At 44.4% G+C, this 18,896-nt stretch overlaps 1 protein-coding gene across 4 annotated transcripts; it reads left to right on the forward strand.

The window, feature by feature from the left end:
* The first annotated feature begins 96 nt into the window (after positions 1 to 96).
* Positions 97 to 18,848, forward strand: wnk2 (WNK lysine deficient protein kinase 2). 4 transcript variants are annotated; one of them, XM_037253018.1, is made up of 28 exons: positions 97 to 1,544; positions 5,240 to 5,412; positions 5,487 to 5,707; positions 6,058 to 6,215; positions 6,722 to 6,810; positions 6,994 to 7,213; positions 7,553 to 7,799; positions 7,910 to 8,217; positions 9,410 to 9,523; positions 9,822 to 9,932; positions 10,070 to 10,345; positions 10,486 to 11,037; positions 11,113 to 11,162; positions 11,277 to 11,439; positions 11,520 to 11,636; positions 11,705 to 11,875; positions 11,950 to 11,992; positions 12,058 to 12,195; positions 12,402 to 13,264; positions 13,715 to 13,772; positions 13,869 to 13,933; positions 14,008 to 14,591; positions 14,753 to 14,985; positions 15,285 to 15,515; positions 15,620 to 15,718; positions 16,375 to 16,419; positions 16,618 to 16,934; positions 17,135 to 18,848. In XM_037253018.1, exons 1-28 carry the CDS (start codon positions 783 to 785, stop codon positions 17,423 to 17,425), a joined length of 6,699 nt encoding a protein of 2,232 aa, XP_037108913.1. In that variant the 5' UTR covers positions 97 to 782; the 3' UTR covers positions 17,426 to 18,848. The 4 variants fall into 4 exon arrangements, with proteins under 4 accessions (XP_037108913.1, XP_037108914.1, XP_037108915.1 ...); XM_037253019.1 differs by having other exon boundaries at positions 15,620 to 15,694; XM_037253020.1 differs by lacking the exon at positions 15,620 to 15,718.
* The last annotated feature ends 48 nt before the right edge of the window (positions 18,849 to 18,896 follow it).

The raw sequence follows: 18,896 nt of genomic DNA on the forward strand, positions 1-18,896 counted from the left end.
AATCACTCACTCCACACGTTTTCCACGTGGGTTGTGCCACTCAATGGCACAACCCACAGAGAGAGAGAGGGGGAGTTAGTGAATGTAGCGTTGCCTTACTTTCCCAAACATGGTCCAGCATCATGGGTTGACAATACAAGAGGGAGTCGCCTAAAAACCTGGATTGGACGAGCTGTAGTTGGGGCGTGGGCTTTTGTGCCGTGAACTTGTCCACATTCTCGCTTACATCGTGGAGAAATAGAAGCCTGGGCTGTGCCGTGCGGGGAGGGGGTGAGAAGTGTGCCGCAGTGAGCATAATCTGATAAGCGCTTCTGTTCTATTCAAGATCCTGCACTGCGCTCCGGGATGTCACTCGCGGGAGAAAAGTGCGTGTGGTCGGGGGAGGGAATACTGAGCTCGTGCTATTTGCACCCGGATGCCGGCTATTTATTTGCGGGCGTGTCGCTCGCTGAGTTTGGCATCTGTGCACGTGACCTGTCCCATGAAATAGCCTACGCAGGGATTAGTATGAATAGCACATCGTAAACATTCCGGCTGGTCATTTTCCTGCGTTTTTTTTAAAAATGTATTTTTAATTGCAGGTGCAATGGCATCAAGTGGATTCATGCGTGCTACGCAGTCGCAACAAGGTGCGCGCTGAGGTAAACTTACACGGAGTAAAGCGCGCACGATCCCAGCTGGACATTTTTGTTGGAGGGTGGGGGGGTTAGGGAGGCGGAGATGCTCTGGATCCTAAACAATCCCGAGGCCGTACATTGTGGGCTTCCGAACTGCGTCACTGCATGCAAGTGCGGCTGCAGGTAGGCGAGCCACCACCGGAGAGGACCGCTCCCCTCCGCATCCTCCGCACACAATGTCGAGCGACTAACACATCAGCGGCGATGCATGCGGCGGAGGATTCGAGCAAAGATCCGCCACTTGGATCAACGTTTTCCTCGACGCCCGATTTGGACTCTGATATTAACGCCAATGCTTTCAGGCCCATTTATGAGAACGGCGCGGATGACAATGTCAACGTCCACAACACAGCCCTGCGAGGGGCCAGCGACCCCAGCGCCTATCCCTCCTCGGACTACCGCGGGCTGGTCCGTCACAGGTTCATTCGGCGGAGTTTGTGGCTGTCGGATCACGAGGAGCAGATGTTGGACACGGCAGAGTGTGCCACCAGCGCCCCGGCGCTCATCATCGACCTGCGCTCTATCGTCGGCCAGTCTCGGAGCCGGACTTTACACGCCACGCGTCTGGGCCACCAGGAGAAGTCGAGGTCGGAGAGTCATTTGGAAGGAAAGGACGACATCGGTGCCAGCGAGGAGAAACGTGAAGCGTGCCAAAGCGAGGTCAAGGAAGAGGGCGTTTCATGTGACGTCACTAGCAAAGCAGGAAGCGATGAGAACGAAGAGGAGCCAGGGATGAAGGCCGTGTCCACCTCACCTGGGGGCCGCTTTCTCAAGTTCGACATTGAGTTGGGGAGAGGCTCCTTCAAGACGGTCTACAAGGGGCTCGACACGGACACTTGGGTGGAGGTTGCATGGTGCGAACTGCAGGTGGGTTGAAAGAAGCTGGTGACGTCACAAATGCCATCATTTGTCATACCTAACAAAATCCAAAGCTTTTATTTCCAAAAGTAAAGCAACGTAACAAAACATTCTCAAAAAATCTGTCAGAATCCCAGTTATAGTTGGAATGACCAGCTCAACTTGAATGCCACGCACCAAGAATTTAGAATTGCATTTTTATTACTGATATACAATATTTTGGTCCAAAAGTAAGATAGCTGCTTGATAACTGAACTGTAATTTCACATATCACTAATCTGTATCCTGTGTGAATATAATCTAATGATCAGTCTAAATGCCATCCATGTGATGAGCAGATTAGCCTAGATCTCAGATGCCCTTTCACAATTTAAAACGTTCTAGGGGAATGCATTTTCAAGCCTAAAAATAACAATCTGACTCAATATGTACTTTGATTAAGTTTAAATACGTGACCTGTTTTTAGATGGAACATACTGTGGTGCAGGTGCAGTGGGCCGTAAAATCAAGACTGAGTCAGCATTTTCTCTCATTTTTATGATCTTGTAATTCACAATAATTTCTCTTCTTAATGGTTATAACATAGTGACTTAGGCTCACACTGACTGGCAATTTCAATTTTATTGATCCACTCGGGTTCTTGGAGGAAAATGATCTACTCTTGGAGAGGATTCACATGCAATGTTTATAATTAAGTAATATTAACTAATAGTATAATGATAATGAAAAGGGTTAAACATGTTGATAACACAATATGATAATAATGTAGTGGATATAAAAGGTATACACACCACTGTTGAAATATCAGGTTATGTATATTAAAAAAAAAAGAGACGAAGATAAGTAATTTCAAATTGTTTTCCACTGTTATTGTGACGTATAATAAATATAATTTGGTTAAGGGCCATTTAAACCAACGTTGTGCTTTGGGGGCCGTTTTTCTTCAGGTGAAACTGGGGCCTTAGGAAATGCGGAAGAAAATGTCAGCAGTTCAGAATAGTGATAAGTCTAAGAACAAAACCTTCAGACTTCTGTTAGAAAGTAAGCAAAAATATCAAGAAAATATTCTACAACATCTGAACATTATTCAGGGCATCATTGTCACTTTAAATGGTGGCAGGAATGTGCTGACACCCATTTAACTTAAGTTTGAATTATTATTGGTTTATTCTTAACACAATCTATTTTTTTTGTTGCAAAATGGCCCTTTCTAATAGTGGCGCAATGCATTCAAATCTACTTTTTTTTTTTTTTTGACGGATTTAAAGATTCTCCCAAAGAAGGCTTAAATCTTAATTTCCTTCCATCTGCCGAAAGAAAAAATACTAACTGCACTACAATAGAGGGCGGGTGGGGCACATTTGTGGGATGTGCCACAGGGGACGACGTTCTCTTATGCATCAGGCATGGCCGTGCGTGTGTGATTGTATTTCTATTGTCTGAGCAGCTTCTTAGGAGAGATCTAGGGATGATTCAACCCTTCTGTGCCTTGAGACCATGCAGGGCCTGCCCTTTAGATCTTCCTTGCCTACGCACCTCTCTTATGAAGCTGTTGTATAAGTCACAGCATGACACAGCAGAAAAAGGTGGCCAACTCGTAGCGGTGTGGAGAGGCTCGCAAGTATTTCAAGGGGGCCTGGCTGCCAAATGCCCAAAAACAAATGCTGAGGAAGACAAATAAAACCAATGAAGCAGCCATTTAGTGAAATAGCAACACCTTTTTTGAGAGCGCTATTCCACAGATCGTCAATTGATTGATGATGAGGCTGCGCTGAATGCTAAACATCAGTTCATGGAGCCCCCCCTCAAAAGTGTTGCAAGACAGTTGCGCCTGGGGAGTAAATCCTGCTGATGCAGCTCTCTGCAGCAAGAGAGGGGAGAAGGAAAGGTTGGCTCCAGGAGATAACAATGTATGCTAGTATGTTCACTCCTGTTCAAAAATAATAAGAGAAAAACATGCAAATCAGTGTTGCATCTTTTTTTTCTTCTTATATTGACACAGCTCGAAGAAATTCCCTGAGAAGTCAGTGATGAGGCAAAAGTCTTATTTTAGCAACACTTAATGATCAGCGGCAACATGGTTGACCTTGAGGTTAGCAGAAAATTTGCCTCACAGTTCTGAAGTTCATTTGTAAAAGATAAAAAGCTGAAGTGGCAAGTACTGTACATTTTGTCCCAAAACCTACCATTCCTATTTCGTTCAAAGTAGGCGTAAGTATTGACATGGATGCTGCCGATATCAGCCACCAATACTTAAGGCAGACAGTCTGACATCGAGGAAGTCCTCCTTGGCAGTAGTTGGCGCTATACTATGGCAGTTTGACTTCACCTTCTTTGAAAACAAAGGTCTTCGTTGAAATTGTATTCCTCCAAAATACTAGAAATATCGGTACTCCATATTGGTGAGTACTCAAAATGACTACTGGGTCTGGAAAAAAAAGTGGTATCGAACAACCTTTACTCGAAACCTTTCATAACCTCTAAGACTCTTTGAAAAATGTGCTGAATTAAGCTTTTGTTGGCTTCATGTCGCTCCGAATAATACCTAAAAGAAAATCGAAGAAAGGAACTAAGTAATGACTTTTGGGACACTCTGTATTTACGTGACCTCACATGTCACTTACATACATGTACCTCAGTAGCATTACCAGAACTGTACATGACAAACTAAACTATGTACAAGTTTTTATTTAATTGTTAATGCCATTATCTCGACAAAAAATTACTGTTTTGTATGGTGGCGAAAAACATTTAGACATCAGGATTATTTATTTAATTCAAAACTTGCTATCTTCGAGCAATGTGCCTGTTACTGCACCTGCACACGCCATATGCGCAATGAGAAAACCCTGCAGTGATGAATTATGATGCAAAAATGAATATTTTACCATAATTTCTAAGCACTTAGATTTGGACTTTGAATAATTCAAATAAATTTCCTGTTTGGAGGAGATATATCATCCCGAAATTTAAATAAAATGCCGTTTAATTCTCCTGAAGCAAAGCTCAAATTGTGCGGTTCGGAGCAAATGTAATCCGAGATGCATGAGGCTGCAGACTGACTGCTCAGGTCACCATGGCCCACTGAAATCCGATCCCTCAGCATCGGTCTATAATCGATGCACACAAAGTGCAGTGTAACAATGTGTGTGTGTTTGCTAGAAAGCAGCCTCATCATTTACCTGAACAGTGCAGTTAAGAAAGCAAAGACGTCATGCGTGTGACTTAAGCCACAAGGAAATTAATTTTCAGCTTGTTTCCTATTTTTTCTTTTTTCACATCAATTCAGGAAAAGCATATATACTTGAATCATCTTTCATTTCAAATCCAGGAACAAAAATTTGCATCATTCCATGATTTGCATGTGTGACTTGTTCTCAACATGTAATGTTATGTCGTACTGTTTGAAAATATGGGTCGGATATGGACACTGTTGTTTTTATTCAACACACAAAAAAACAAATGGGCTGAAAAGAACCCGCATGTTTTTCTTCATGCCTCAGTCGTGTTCACTCTCAACATGAGCCGCTGGCTATTCACAATTTCCCCCTGAAGTTACTCAAGCAGGTAGTAAGAACGATTTGAAAGGTCATTTTTGACTTGTTTATTATTACAAATGTCTTCCGATATCACACCGCAAACACTGCTAGAAAAATGAATTAATATCTACAACCAAAATAATTGTCTTTTTGAATGTTCCAAAGGAGCGGAAACTGTCCAAGGTGGAGAGGCAAAGGTTCAAGGAGGAAGCTGAGATGTTGAAAGCTCTTCAACACCCCAACATCGTGAGATTTTATGATTTCTGGGAGTCGCCATTGAAAGGAAAGAAGTGCATAGTTCTGGTCACAGAGCTCATGACCTCAGGGACACTCAAAACGTGAGTGCAAATGCTTCACATTCAAAAAATCATCTCCAGCGTTTCGCCACGATTCTGTTAAATTTCTCCTTCAGGTATTTGAAGCGCTTCAAGGTGATGAAGCCCAAAGTTCTTCGGAGTTGGTGCAGACAGATCCTGAAGGGCCTCCATTTCCTGCACACCAGGACGCCCCCGATCATTCACAGAGACCTCAAGTGTGACAACATCTTCATCACAGGCCCCACGGGCTCCGTCAAGATCGGCGATCTGGGCTTGGCAACTCTGAAGAGGGCTTCCTTCGCTAAAAGTGTTATCGGTTAGCTGCTCACTCGACACATGCACTGATCCATTAGCGTCATATTTAAAATGTATAAGGTACATACAGTAAGCAACTGAATGATTTATGCATGATGCCCTTTAGTTTTTACTAATTTTTTTTTGCTCCATTACTATGTCCTTTAAGATTATATAGCCAATTATTTGGCAACGCTCTGGACGATTATTATTAGTTTCAGAAAAGGCCCAATAATAGCTGCTCTAATTGGCTGGCAGATTAATCAGTCGGGCCTTAGCGACTGGTTTCTTTAAGCGCTTAATTGAATTCATAGCAGTATTGTTTTTGTACGTGAGACTCTATTCACATTTCACTTTGTTTGAACGGTCCAGGCACACCAGAGTTCATGGCCCCAGAGATGTACGAGGAGCACTATGATGAGGCTGTGGATGTCTACGCCTTCGGCATGTGCATGTTGGAGATGGCCACGTCTGAATATCCTTACTCGGAATGTCAAAACGCAGCACAAATCTACCGCAAAGTCACTAGCGTGAGTTTCCTTGAGCTTTTTTAAAAATATTTTTATGAAGTCTGAATTTGACTCAATCACCGTAGGGGGGGTAATGGAAATTAGCATTGCTAATTTAAAACGCTCATCAAGCATCTGGTCCTTTAGTATAAAAATGTCAGCAACATAAACATGTTTAACATACAACCATACTAAAAGTTAGAAATTATGAAACTTTAATTGACTTTACTGGCTGTCTACTTCTTCTTGACACTATCAAACAACACTATCAGTGTCACACTGCTGCCACCTTCAGACTAAGGTGTGTACACCAGTGTGGGCAGTACATTCAGCATCTTTAATATATTTTCCAATATTTTATTAACCAGTGCAAGATTATTTTACTTCCAAAATGGAAAATTTCAAAATGTATGCCTCCATGAAAAAATCTTGATTAATGATTAAAGTACTTTTTTTGGAGTTGCAAAGTGTTTCCTACATCTGTTTATTAATACTGCAGTGTAACTTACTTTTTTCTCTCCACCCAGGGCGTAAAACCTGCCAGCTACAGCAAAGTAAGCGACCCAGAAATTAAGGAAATAATTGGAGAGTGCATCTGTCATAGATGGGAGGAAAGGTAAGTATGTGACAACTGTCACATATGTAGGTAGAGGCTGACCTTTAACCTTAAGTCTGTTGTCATGTTGTTGCTCCTGTGTTATGACGTTAATGCCAGTATTTGGCTGTGATACGGTTCACGTTTGTGTGTTGTGCGTCATTCACTGACCTAAGTCGCTGTTGTGCTGTTCATTTCCCGCAGGTACTCCATCAAGGACCTTTTGAATCACGCCTTCTTTGCAGAGGATACAGGGGTGAGGGTGGAGCTTAATGAAGAGGATGACGGGAAAAAATCCTCAATCGCATTGAAGCTGTGGGTTGAGGATCCGAAAAAACTAAAAGGGAAATACAAGGACACTGGTGCGATTGAGTTCACGTTTAACTTGGTGAACGAGGACCCAGAAGTTGTTGCGCAAGAAATGGTAAACATCATTGCAATTGTGCTCTTTTGCACCTTATCTTAGGGCTACATTCATATTAAGAAAATCTAGGTTGATTTGCAACATAAAATCCTTTGCCAAGTCATTTCCTTCAGGTTGTTCTTTCTCAATGAATGTTCTCAAAATGAATCAACAGCGCCTCCGCTGGTTGCACCGAAGTAGAACACCTCATTATACCTCAATTACTTCACAATTAGGCAACAACCAGTTCAACACATTAAAATAATAATAATAATAATAATAATGATAATAATAATAATAATAATAATAATAATAAAGCATTTAATATATGTACTTAGTGTCTCCTCATGTGTCTCATAGGTAGAGTCTGGCTTTTTTCTGGACTGCGATGTGAAGGTTGTTGGGAAGTCAATTCGGGACCGAGTGGCTCTGATCAAATGGAGACGGGAGCGCACCTTCCCAGCGGGGAACGGCGAGGCGTCCGTGAAGAAGACGCAGCAGAACCTCCTACAGGTACCCGGACAACAGGGGACCACATTGGCGCCGACCGAGTATGACGACCAGGAGACCTTGATTTGTACAGTCCCCGTCACCACGTCGACTACACGTGAGAATGTGCAAATGAAATGAAAACCCGTCAAGACACTCTGTGGTGATTTTAAAATGAAATACTACTCAAGTATCCACTTATTGATTTTGAAGTTCACTCTCTTACAGTTGACAGCGGTGTGAGCGCCACCATCCAATTGGACAATCTCAGCAAACAGCAAAATGGCTGCTACCAGTCACCGCCTGAGACAATCTGCACGGTTCAGTCGGTCTACAGTCCTCCTGCGCAGCTGGAAGCTCCAGTGCAGCAGGGCCCCTACCAGCAAACCACAGCACAGGCCTCGCAGGACCAATACCTACAAGAATCCACACAGCTACATCAGGGAGCCTACCAGCAAACCACAGGTCAGCTACATGCTGGGACCTACCAACAACCTGCTGCACAATTGCACTTAGGGCCAGATGACGCTCAAACAGTAAGTAAACACAAATCCGCCTCCTATTTTTTTCTCCTTATCGTCAATTGTCCTTGCGAGTTATAATAACACATTTTTATGTCCTTTCTTGGAATGATATCTGATCAGCGTCACCACAGTGATCCCTTTGTAAAGCATGACATCACCACCAGGGGCGCTGTTTGCCCCAGATGTGAAAGTGCATCTCAGGTTGAGATGTTGCAATGTAGGACTCAGTCAAGAGCCTGTTTTATCTGCTCATGTCGCAGAGGCAGCTTGTTTTCGAACTGTTCCCAAACTTCGTCTTTATCATCTGTCCTCCTGTCCCCTCATCGATTTTCTCATCATGACTCAGCGAGTTTTTACACTTCACCTCTCCTGCCCCTGAAGCCGCCCGGCTCCTCGAACCAACGACTCAGCGTTCCATGCAGGCCGCAGCCTCACCGCCACTGTGGGACTTGCCTGTCACTCCACCGGTCCAAGAGACGAGGTTCTGTGGGACACGCCCACGTTCACTCCTTGCCCACATCTTCTCAGATTACCTCAATCTCAAAACCTGCCTCACCCACATCCTGTCCGCTCAGTCTACCTTCACTCAATTGGCCACCTTCAAATCTCTTTGAGGGTGGAGATCTCGGTCTTCTTAACCACTGTCTCCATCACATCGTCGGGCGCAGAACAAGTTCGCCTACACTGTCACAGAGTGGCGCTAACCGTCATGCATCTCCTTTAATTGATCATGTTGACAAGACTCAGAGCCTTAAAGTTCCACTGTCGTCAACTAACCCCGGTCTGGATAACAGGCTCCTCTTACCAACATGTGACAACAAAGGCAGAGCAGAAACACTGGTAGGTTAGAGAAGCAAGCTGTAAGGCAAACACCGCCACTGCGGCAGCCTGCTGCATTTTTTATGATCCCGCAAGCTGTAAGGATCTCCATAGAAATGTACAACAAATAGCCTTTGCTCCTGCTTATCAAAAAATAAATAAATGATGCCTTCATTTTAGATCGAGCACTGTGCAATGGCGCACCAAAAATAATATGCAGCCGTAGTGAGTCATGCCACTGCAATTCACTTTTCCCGTCCAGCTTCCCCTGTTGGATCCCTGCCCAAAAAGATAGACGAGCTTTCGCCTGCTTCAGTACACAGAGCATTTTGACCTTGAACTCGAGTTATTGGTTAACGTGGGCTGTCATATTTGTTTCTGACAGACACTTTCTGCTCCATCCCCTCCTACGCATCCCGGTAGACAGACAGCACAGAGCTTCCCGGCTGCAACGCCCATCGTACAGACGCATCTTACTGCTCAAGCTGGCCAGGAACAGGTACAGGAATATTATGTGGGATGTTAACACAACAGAAAACATAACAAGAAGCCACACAACTTTCTATCAAAAGCCAAACTCATCCTTTGTTGAGATGAGACTTGTGAGTTAAACATTCAGATTTTTTTTTTTGACACTTTATATTTTTGTATTTTGGTCATGTTGATTTTATTTCTTTTCTTGTCAACAAATAAGACGTATGTATGTACACATACATAAAAATCAACAACATGATGCCAGTTGAATTGTGCTATTATTTTGTATTCCTGGATAAATACAATTAAATTTTCTTCCTTAGCAATTATCTGCTGAGCAGACGACAGCTCACTTGAGTCCTCCTGACTTATCGACCAGTTTTCCACAGACCAGTGCGCCCCCTCCTCTACTACCCCTTCGCATCAGCACACAGGTGTGTAATCGGACCTCGGTACGTAGCATGAGGTTCTAAATCTCTTTGACCCAGGACGCCTGCGTGAATACAATTTGCATTGAATAGGCGACTTTGTATATCATCATTGTATATCATTTTCCCTTTTTCTTTCCTAGTTTCCCTCACCATATTGTGTTCAAGCAGGGGGCCTCAATCCCCCTCCTATCTTCTCGGCTCCCCTAGCTAGCTCTTACTACTCACCTTCACCGCACCCCACCATCATTCCCTTGAATCCTCATTTTGCTTTTAGCACCCATCAGTCCACACCTCAGCAGGTGGCACTCCCTTCCATGAGCACTTCCAGCTTCCATTACACCCCTTCCTTAGCGCTCTCCCAGGTACAACTCACCCCATACCCCGTCCCCCACCCTGAGCAAGTACTGGCTGAACAGGTGAATATTTGCCTTGTAGTTCTAACTGTGATGATTGGAAATGAGGTGCAATGCTTGCACTGCTCATGCATTGGGCCATTTCAAAACTATGAACGGCGTATCTATTAATCAATTCCTCCATTTTGTTTTGGGTTTCCTAGGCGCAGACAAACAATCCACAGGGAAATTTAGAAGATCAACTTTCGGCCCCGATTCAACCTGTTCTACCTACTATTCAGATTCCTCTCTGGGGAAGTGGAACGGATATAGAAAGTGCTGGAGACTTAAATGTAGCCTCTGCATTTCACACCTCAGCGCCACCCTCAGCTGCAGCGGATGTGGAAACCCAAACCCCAGCACAAAGCGCAACTTTAATCCAGCTAAAGAGCCAAGCGGCAGGACAAATACCGGCTCAGTCTGTCGCTTCTGTCTCATTTCAAGCTACAGCTGAACCTGCAATTCAAACATCAGGTTCACCAAACGTTTTGGACGATTCTTCGGCCTCAGGACAAACCTATGTACCGGGATTGGTCTCAATTCCAAGCTCCGTCCCGCAACCAGCTCAGACTGGTCCTCCTGCTCCTACGTCTGTGGCAGCTTCAGTTCCGCAGTCTGCTGGAATCCAGACCGCAGTCTCAATGACATCTGAATGTATAAGCCAGAAAAAAGAAGTGGCGGCTGCTTGCATTTTAGCGCAAGATCCCTGCACAGAGGTATGGCAGACACGAGATATGTTTGATTTTGAGTGCTGCATCCCTGCACATCAACAAATGTCCATACATTTTCAGGATGTGTTTCAGGAAAAAACAGGATCATTGCCCAACCATGCCTATGACAGGTATGTGTGCATTTTTGTAGCAATCTTTTGATTCTGTACATTAACTAAAATGGATGTTATATATTTGCGTGCCACAACGTGAGTATTTTTATTTTTTTTTCCATTTTCTCTCAGCCCCTACTCTGATGTTGCATCCGGTAAAGAAGCGAGTGATGGGTATGACAGCTTGGCCAGTGGAGGGAAGGGGGAAGGGAAACACAGGAAACATCACCGCAAGTCCACCCGGACGCGTTCTCGGCAAGAAAAGACGAGCAAACCCAAACTGAGCATGCTCAATGTAAGAAAGAGGATTCATATCTTTTTTTTCAGTTGCATTTTCCTTAAAGCGATTGCAACGTGTGGCCTCCTCCCTGCCAGGTTTGCAACACAGGTGACAAAAGGGTTGAATGTCAGCTGGAGACTCACAATCACAAAATGGTGACGTTTAAATTCGATCTGGACGGCGATGCTCCCGAGGAAATCGCCACTTACATGGTTGGTTCGACCCTGATCTTCATGTCTTTACTCATAGTTGAAAAACATGTGGCGTTGTTTACCTTTAGGTGGAGAATGGATTTATCCTTCCTTTAGAAAAAGAGATCTTCATCGACCAGTTAAAGGACATTGTGGATAAAGCTGAAGACATGCTGAATGACGACACGGAGGGGGAGAGGGTGTCTACTTTGAGTTGTAGCCCGCAACAAGGCCAGACCTCGGATGGACAAGTAGGGGAGGTAAGAGTAATGCAGATTTATTTTTGCCCAAAATACTGATTTGCATCTATCACAAGTATCTTTTCTTACTACAGAGTCAACAATCTGGAGCATCCCAGCCTGTCTACCAGCAAAATGGTAAAGCGCTTTAACACCCACAGCATCTTCATAATTCTCATTTTCTAAATACACGGGAATTGCAGTTCTTCACACAGGAAAGCGATGGTTCATAATCTGTCCTGTGGAGGAGACGCCCTTTTCCAGCCAGGAGCCCACGTCTGAAGGGACAACCTCACAGTCTCCTAGCAGTTCAGCCAACACACAACTGCCTGGCAGGCGAGGTAATGAATATTCATCAGAATTTGCAAAAGATTTTGGAAGGGGTTGTAAAAAAATGTTTTTCTAAAATTATATTTGGCCGCCCCCAAGTAAAGAAATCCTAACTTCGCCACTGTGCTGCGCAAAATCAGATGGCATTGCAATTTGCGGCAGTACTGGAAAAAAAGGTGATATTTTTATGACTCCTGTGTGTGTGTTTTTTTTGTAGCTGAAGAGGGCTCATCGTCTACAATGTCTGGTGGGAGCGGAGGCTTCATCCATGATGTGTATGGATTCTGTAGTCCCCCAATTATGTCCAACACTGACCCTCTCCTCTTGGCCAGTCTGTCTCCTCCAGTGTCCGCCCCGCCGGCTCTCCAAACGGTACCGTCAATGGAGCAACTAAGCAGTGTCCATCAAGCGCAACCTGCCAGAGCTCAAACTTTGCCACCATCATCTCCGCAAACCTCTTTTCAAATGGATGACCCGCAAGGATCCCCTGTCGCCGCCTCCTCCCCAATTCATTCCTCTTTACCAATGGCGGAGATCATCTGTCCTGTTTCTGCGGTGGACGAAATTCCGTGTTGCCCTCTGGTCATGCCGCTTTCTCTGGATGTGAGCATCTCACCGAGTGGGTCCCCTCTCACTCCTCTTCCACCCCAGGAGCCCGGTTCAGCCAAAGAGTCACTGTCTCTCTCGTATGCCGCCGCTGCCACACGCAGTGAGCGCCCGCAGCAGCCTGTGGTGCTCCACCAGCCTTTCTCCAGTGTGGGCGGGGCCAAAGTGTCCTCGCTACCCCAGAGCCCGGCACCATCGCAGCACGGCGGAGGACCAGCCGAGTCGGATGGCGAAGGACGACTAGGTCGGGGAGGCTTTGTGGACAGCACCATAAAAACTCTAGATGAGAAACTTCGGAACTTGCTTTACCAAGAATACGCTCCCATGTATCCGTCGGGAGGCATGGCGGAGACGCCGGGTTCCGGGACAGAGTACATCCAATCTCCTCCTGGTCCAGACAGTGCAACTGGCGGGTCAGGAAACAGTACACCAGGTCCAATGGAGGAGAGTCGCTACAGAGCAGGAGAACAACTGGTAGGTTTGATAAACATTTAAAATTGTAATTCTAGATCAAATATAAATCCTGCATTTCCGTTATATTTATGTTTGGGGCAGCAAACATTTGCTGACTGATGCGCTTACTCATAATAGATTATTTATTATTATTATTATTTATCATTATAATTTAAAAAAAAAAAAAAAACTGAATTCACATTAAAGGAATTGCTTAATTTTCTCAGTCACTTGTTGTCAGGCAGAGTTTATAGGGCTCAATCCTAACTGCCCCATAGACCAAAATTGTTATCATATGTAAACACAAATTGGCAAGAAGGAAAATTTGCATCTGGCAATTTTATTTCCTAATTTCTTGTATTCACACAATAAAAGTTATATAAGCATATCTTTTATCATTTTGGATTTTCTTGTGATACAACTCAACAAACTCTAATGACTATTATCTGTTTTGTCCACCATCTTCTTTAGCCTCAAATTCCTGAGCGAATGGATAGCTTGAGCACTTTGAGTGACTCAGCCGTGTGTGGTATGTACTTCATTTCCAAACATTGTGCTTCACTGTCCATGTATTCCTAATTTTTTTTAAATTAATTTTTTTGTGCTAAATTTAACTTGTCTGCAGCAATCCAATCCAAAAGGCATGTTTCTCACTCTGTCTCCTGCTCTGGGACAAGAGGCCGCTTTAAGGTGTGTTTGAAGAAAAAAACAAAAAGTGTGTATGGAGTGCAGCAACGTACGCTCATGAGCCTTTCTTTTGCCAGATCATGTCAGTTCCTCCTGAAGTGGCCAACAAGCGTGACGTGAAGCAGAGGAGCTGGAGCAGCTTTGCCTCGCCAGCACATCCTGCAGGTTACAATGTTCCTACAGAGGCCATGACCCCCTCCACCACCATCGGCCGCTTCTCCGTGGTTAGCGCCGAGGACGACGTCACGCAGAGGACACGTTGCAGTCGCTACTCAGCACCGCCTGACTTCTATTTGGACACGCATTCCTCTGTGGCTACCCAGAGCTCCTTGTCTCACACCATCACCTCAGCCTCCGTACCTGTCGACATCACAGTCCACGCTCGCTTCCTCTCTTCGGACTCGGGGGCCGAGAGCAGTCCCGCCAAAGCGGCCCCTGCCACCCCGAGTCAACACGTTCGCTCCGAGCGCAGAGGAAGCGACCTGATGAAGAGGGCGGTGGCCTTCCTCAGACGTTCGGGGCGCAGTAGCAGCGTGCAGAGCTCGGATTCTCCGAGCAGGCACGGCGGCGTGCACGGGTCGGCATACGCCAGCAGCGATAACGACTCGGAGATGGAGGACTCGTCGGACATGAAGAGAGAACTACAGACACTCCGGGAGAAGTGAGCAATACAATACCTTTTTTTTTTTTGTGAATGATGACAACTAAACATATTCCCAGATGTACAAATCATATGGGATAGGTTCTAAAAAAAGCCTTGTAAAAAAAAAAATGCTGTAAATATTATGTATAATGTTTATTTTCTTGCTCCAATTTCTTTAGACATTTGAAGGAAATCTCGGAGCTGCAAGCCCATCAGAGAGGAGAAATAGAGTTGCTCTATCTCCGACTTGGCAAAGTCCCTCCCTCCGGCCTGACGTACTCCCACGTTGCGCCCCCTACAGGTCGCAGAAAAAGGTCCGGCAAGCACAGGCTGAAACCTGGCAAGCTCCTCAGCCCTCTTGTTCAACAATTCCGACATGTCGCAAGTAAATCTGGTGACTCCAGCAGACCTAGTGAGTATCAAAATATCCATTTGGCATTTCTATGTGATTTCTGAACAGAAAATATAAATTATTCCTCCTCTTAACGTGACATAAAAAAGAAAATCTCCTTTTGGATGTGAAACCAAAACCAAGGCGGAACTGTAATGTTTGCAAAGTTTTCCAATAAAAGCCATATGTCAACAAAACCAAGATAAAATACAATAAAATTTTGCAATAGTGTTGCTGGGTCAACCTGACCCATTATTTTTTGGGGGGGGTCGATTTGACCCGATATTAAGGTCCTCCTTAATGTATGTGTTATTTCTTAGCTGTCCCAGGAAGCGGTGAGACCAACGTGAGTTTAAACGGCTCTCCAGGCAAGGCGTCCGTCGCCACTCAGGGCCGGGATCCGTCCCGCCCCGGCCACATTCCGAGCTCCACTTCGGAACCCGTGCAAACTCAGCAGCCCTGCTCCCTCAAGGGCTCCTTGTCCTCTGATAACATTTATGCCGGACTATATGCCGGAGATGGCACCAGCACACAAGCACCACCAGGACTGGGTGAGAGCCTCCAAACCAGCACAATACTGTATTGTACCATTGAGCAACATATTGTGGCGTTTTTTTTTTTCAAATGTGTTCTTCTTACTCTGGTGTCTATCCAGGCTGGGCTAATTACCCTCAACCAACCGAGAGAGTGACTTATAAATCCAGTAGCAAGCCCCGAGCTCGATTTCTCAGTGGGCCTGTGCCTTTATCTATCTGTTTGTATCTCTTCTCTTGCTGCTCTGCTTCCCTTATTTTGCGTGCTTTTCTCTTCTCTTACTCACAACACTGACTTTACTTTTTCTTCTGAAACACAGCTTGTTTTTTTCCGCCCACATTTTGCTTCGATTTCTCCATTTTGTCTGGTTTATTCAAACTGTTGACACATTTGTAATTTGACATCAATATGATTGATAATTGGGCTAGCTCAATATATTTTCATTAAAATGAAATGAAAAGAGAAAAGACAACTATGACATATAGTATATCCTAGGTTTGGATAAACACAATATTTGCTGGCCTGAATTCTCTACCAAAATTCATCTTGGTTGAAACCCTCACTGACCACAACCTTGATGACATAGTAAACATGCTCATTTCATAAGGTCCACTGCATCAAAGGTTCTGCTGCTGCTTTTAATGTTTCCGTTGCTTTGTTTAGCTATTTAAGGCATGCAACAAATTACAAAACAATTCTCGGTATGATGCAACGCAGTTTGACATGCGAATGCTGGATCATTTTGCTTCTTTATCAACTTCAGTTTTTTGCTTTGTGTCTCAGCAGCTTTGTTATTGCATCTTGTCCCGTACTGTGCACTGTTGTCCTCTAACGTGAGTCTGAGACAAGTTTTATGAACTCTGTTTTGTCTCTTAGGGTCAACACTGAAGCGATTGTGTCTTGGCAAAGAGCGAGGCAACAGTACGTATGGTATTTCATTTATTTATGTTAATGACTTTGCAATCACGTTTCCCAACATTTACTTAAACGGCCACGGGGTGAGGAGCAGTGTAATACAATCATGCGGACACAAACAAAAGAAGAGTTTCACAACTACTCAATGTAGTCCTCATTATAAGGGTATTTTCCCATCTGTGTGTGTTTTTTGACTCGTGCCAGGGCCCGGTGCTGGGTTGGGGGTTGTTAATCCATCACAGCAGCCGCCTACTGGTGCTACACCCCCTCCTCATCAGCCAGTGATGGGACTGGCACAAGCTCAAGCCAATAACAGCAACAACAAGACAGCCAGCTACGCCGCTTCATCCATCAATGCCACTGAAATCAACCTGCCTGAAGATCTGCAACGACTGATGGACGACTGGACGCAGGAGGTTCTTATTGTCACTCACAGGCCGCGTACCAACTCCCTGCGTATCGGGGGGCAGCAGATTTCGGATCAGATGGTTGCCCCAACTCAAGTTGCAAGTACTTCAGAGGTGAGTTGGCAATGTATCGCTCGTATGTGTTCAAGTGTGAGGATATCTTGAAGTTGTTATATCACTATTTACCACTAGATGGCACACATTGACGCTAGATTGACAAAAATAATTCCACATATTCAAGCGCAGGTCGTACATTTTTGTCATAGATGATGATTCCTATGTGATCTGATCTAATCCATCATCCAACCCACTAGGTGACATCATGGATGACCCCCGGCGTAGAAAGCGACCACCTCCCCCCATCCTGGCCCGACAGCCCCGGCATGGCGGTGATCAACGTGTCCTCCGCCGGACCTGGCGCCGTTTGCCAGTTTGTCTCGCCTGTCCCATTCTGGGCCTCTTCCTCTCCTCGCGCTTTCAGCCAATCACCTGGGGTGCCCCTCGCCCTTCCTTCCGGAATTTTTGCCTTTCCTCCCGCAAGCCAGGATGCTTCCATCCCAAGTGCGTCATATCAACCGCCGGACCCCAAAGCAAGAACTCTTTAATCAGAGTAGCAATGTGTCTTCCAAGTCTTGTACCAAAAAGCAATGTCATTGTACTGTATATAGTGTATTTAACCAGCACGTCACCATTGGCGCATCCTCCGGTCTCTCATTTGCGTACGTGGCGTCCATATTATCATTGAGTGCAGAGCAATGGTACATTTGGTAGTATGAATAGTTTGCGTTGCTCATGACAGCTGACGGACAAGTGTGTGTAATATAAGAACTCTGTACATAGGTTGTGTGTTTGTACAGTTCACAACGAATGATGCATAGGTTGTTGCTTCAGCTCCCGTATGTGTGCCTCAGTGCAAGCCTTTAGCCGCCACTGTGAAGATTTCTGGACTAGACGAGTACCGACCTGCTTTCTCAGTCCAAGGTCAAGTGTTTCTCCCCCCATCAATGAAACGCTTCTAGCACAAGCTCTTGGAATTTTGATGAGACACTGGAAGGGACTTTACCTTCACTTGAAAAACACCGGCGAGTGTGCCTTGTATTGTAATTTCCGAAGATGAGCATTTAGGTCCGAAGCAGCCATGAGTTAATGTTCTTGATTCAAATCATCAAAAATGGACAGGAGGAAAAAAAATGATTACACAAATGCTATCATCTCATCGCATTGCAGGAAATAAAATACGACAGATTGTTAAAATAATAATAACAATGAAAATAATCACTGAGGGTTATACCTGTAGAATGTGCATAAAACTTTTCTGTATTTTCGCCCCACTTGCTGACTTAAGTATTTACTAGTGAACATACACAAAATGGCGGGGAAATGGTTTTCGGGAAGAAATTTCACTTTGACACATTGGGCTCAAAATGTCAACCGAACCTTAAAAGTTCTGAATTTCTTCTAGCTGCTTGCGTTACATAGCGTTGCCTTTGAGAAACTTTTAAGAGTTACTGTGAGGTTGCTGGTGATGACATAAAGCACACCAAGAATGTGAATTACTGCAATGTCATTTGTGCAATGCGTTGTTGTTTTTTGTTTTTGAAGCTGTGTGACTCCATTGGAAGCGCTCTCACAAATGTTGTGGCCATCCTTTGAAATAGTTCCCATTAACATTCACTTTTCAACATTGCCCAACTGATATACAGTATCGGAATAATTGCTAATTTAGAAAGCACTTTGCAGACTCTGCGTCCATGACGAATGTTTAGTGGAAGGCTAGAGTGAGTTTAAGGTGATAAACTTCCTGATGTGGTTTCAAACTTGTATATTTAAATGCATATTTCTTTTCATAATATTTAATTTTGCTTTCTCTGTAACATGAGTAAATCCCAACTTTTGACATTATTCATGCTTGCAATGTATGAATGCTTTGGCCTGTCGCGTCCCCATACTAGTGACAAACACACTGAACCACACACAATGAAACAAAAATAAAAATGATACTGTGTATGTACAGTACAGTGCTTAGCATACTTATGCAATTGGAACTTTTGCTTTTATGGCTATTTTGAGCTCACA

This window comes from Syngnathus acus, chromosome 5 (genome assembly GCF_901709675.1).
Source record: "Syngnathus acus chromosome 5, fSynAcu1.2, whole genome shotgun sequence".
NCBI lineage: Eukaryota > Metazoa > Chordata > Actinopteri > Syngnathiformes > Syngnathidae > Syngnathus > Syngnathus acus.

What these genes read in the sequence shown, in the direction of transcription:
- wnk2 (XM_037253018.1), top strand. Translation starts at nt 783, where the DNA reads ATGCAAGTGCGGCTGCAGGTAGGCGAGCCACCACCGGAGAGGACCGCT. An exon ending in TGGTGACTCCAGCAGACCTA is followed by an intron (nt 14,986 to 15,284) that starts GTGAGTATCAAA and finishes GTTATTTCTTAG; the next exon opens with CTGTCCCAGGAAGCGGTGAG. An exon ending in ACAAGCACCACCAGGACTGG is followed by an intron (nt 15,516 to 15,619) that starts GTGAGAGCCTCC and finishes GTGTCTATCCAG; the next exon opens with GCTGGGCTAATTACCCTCAA.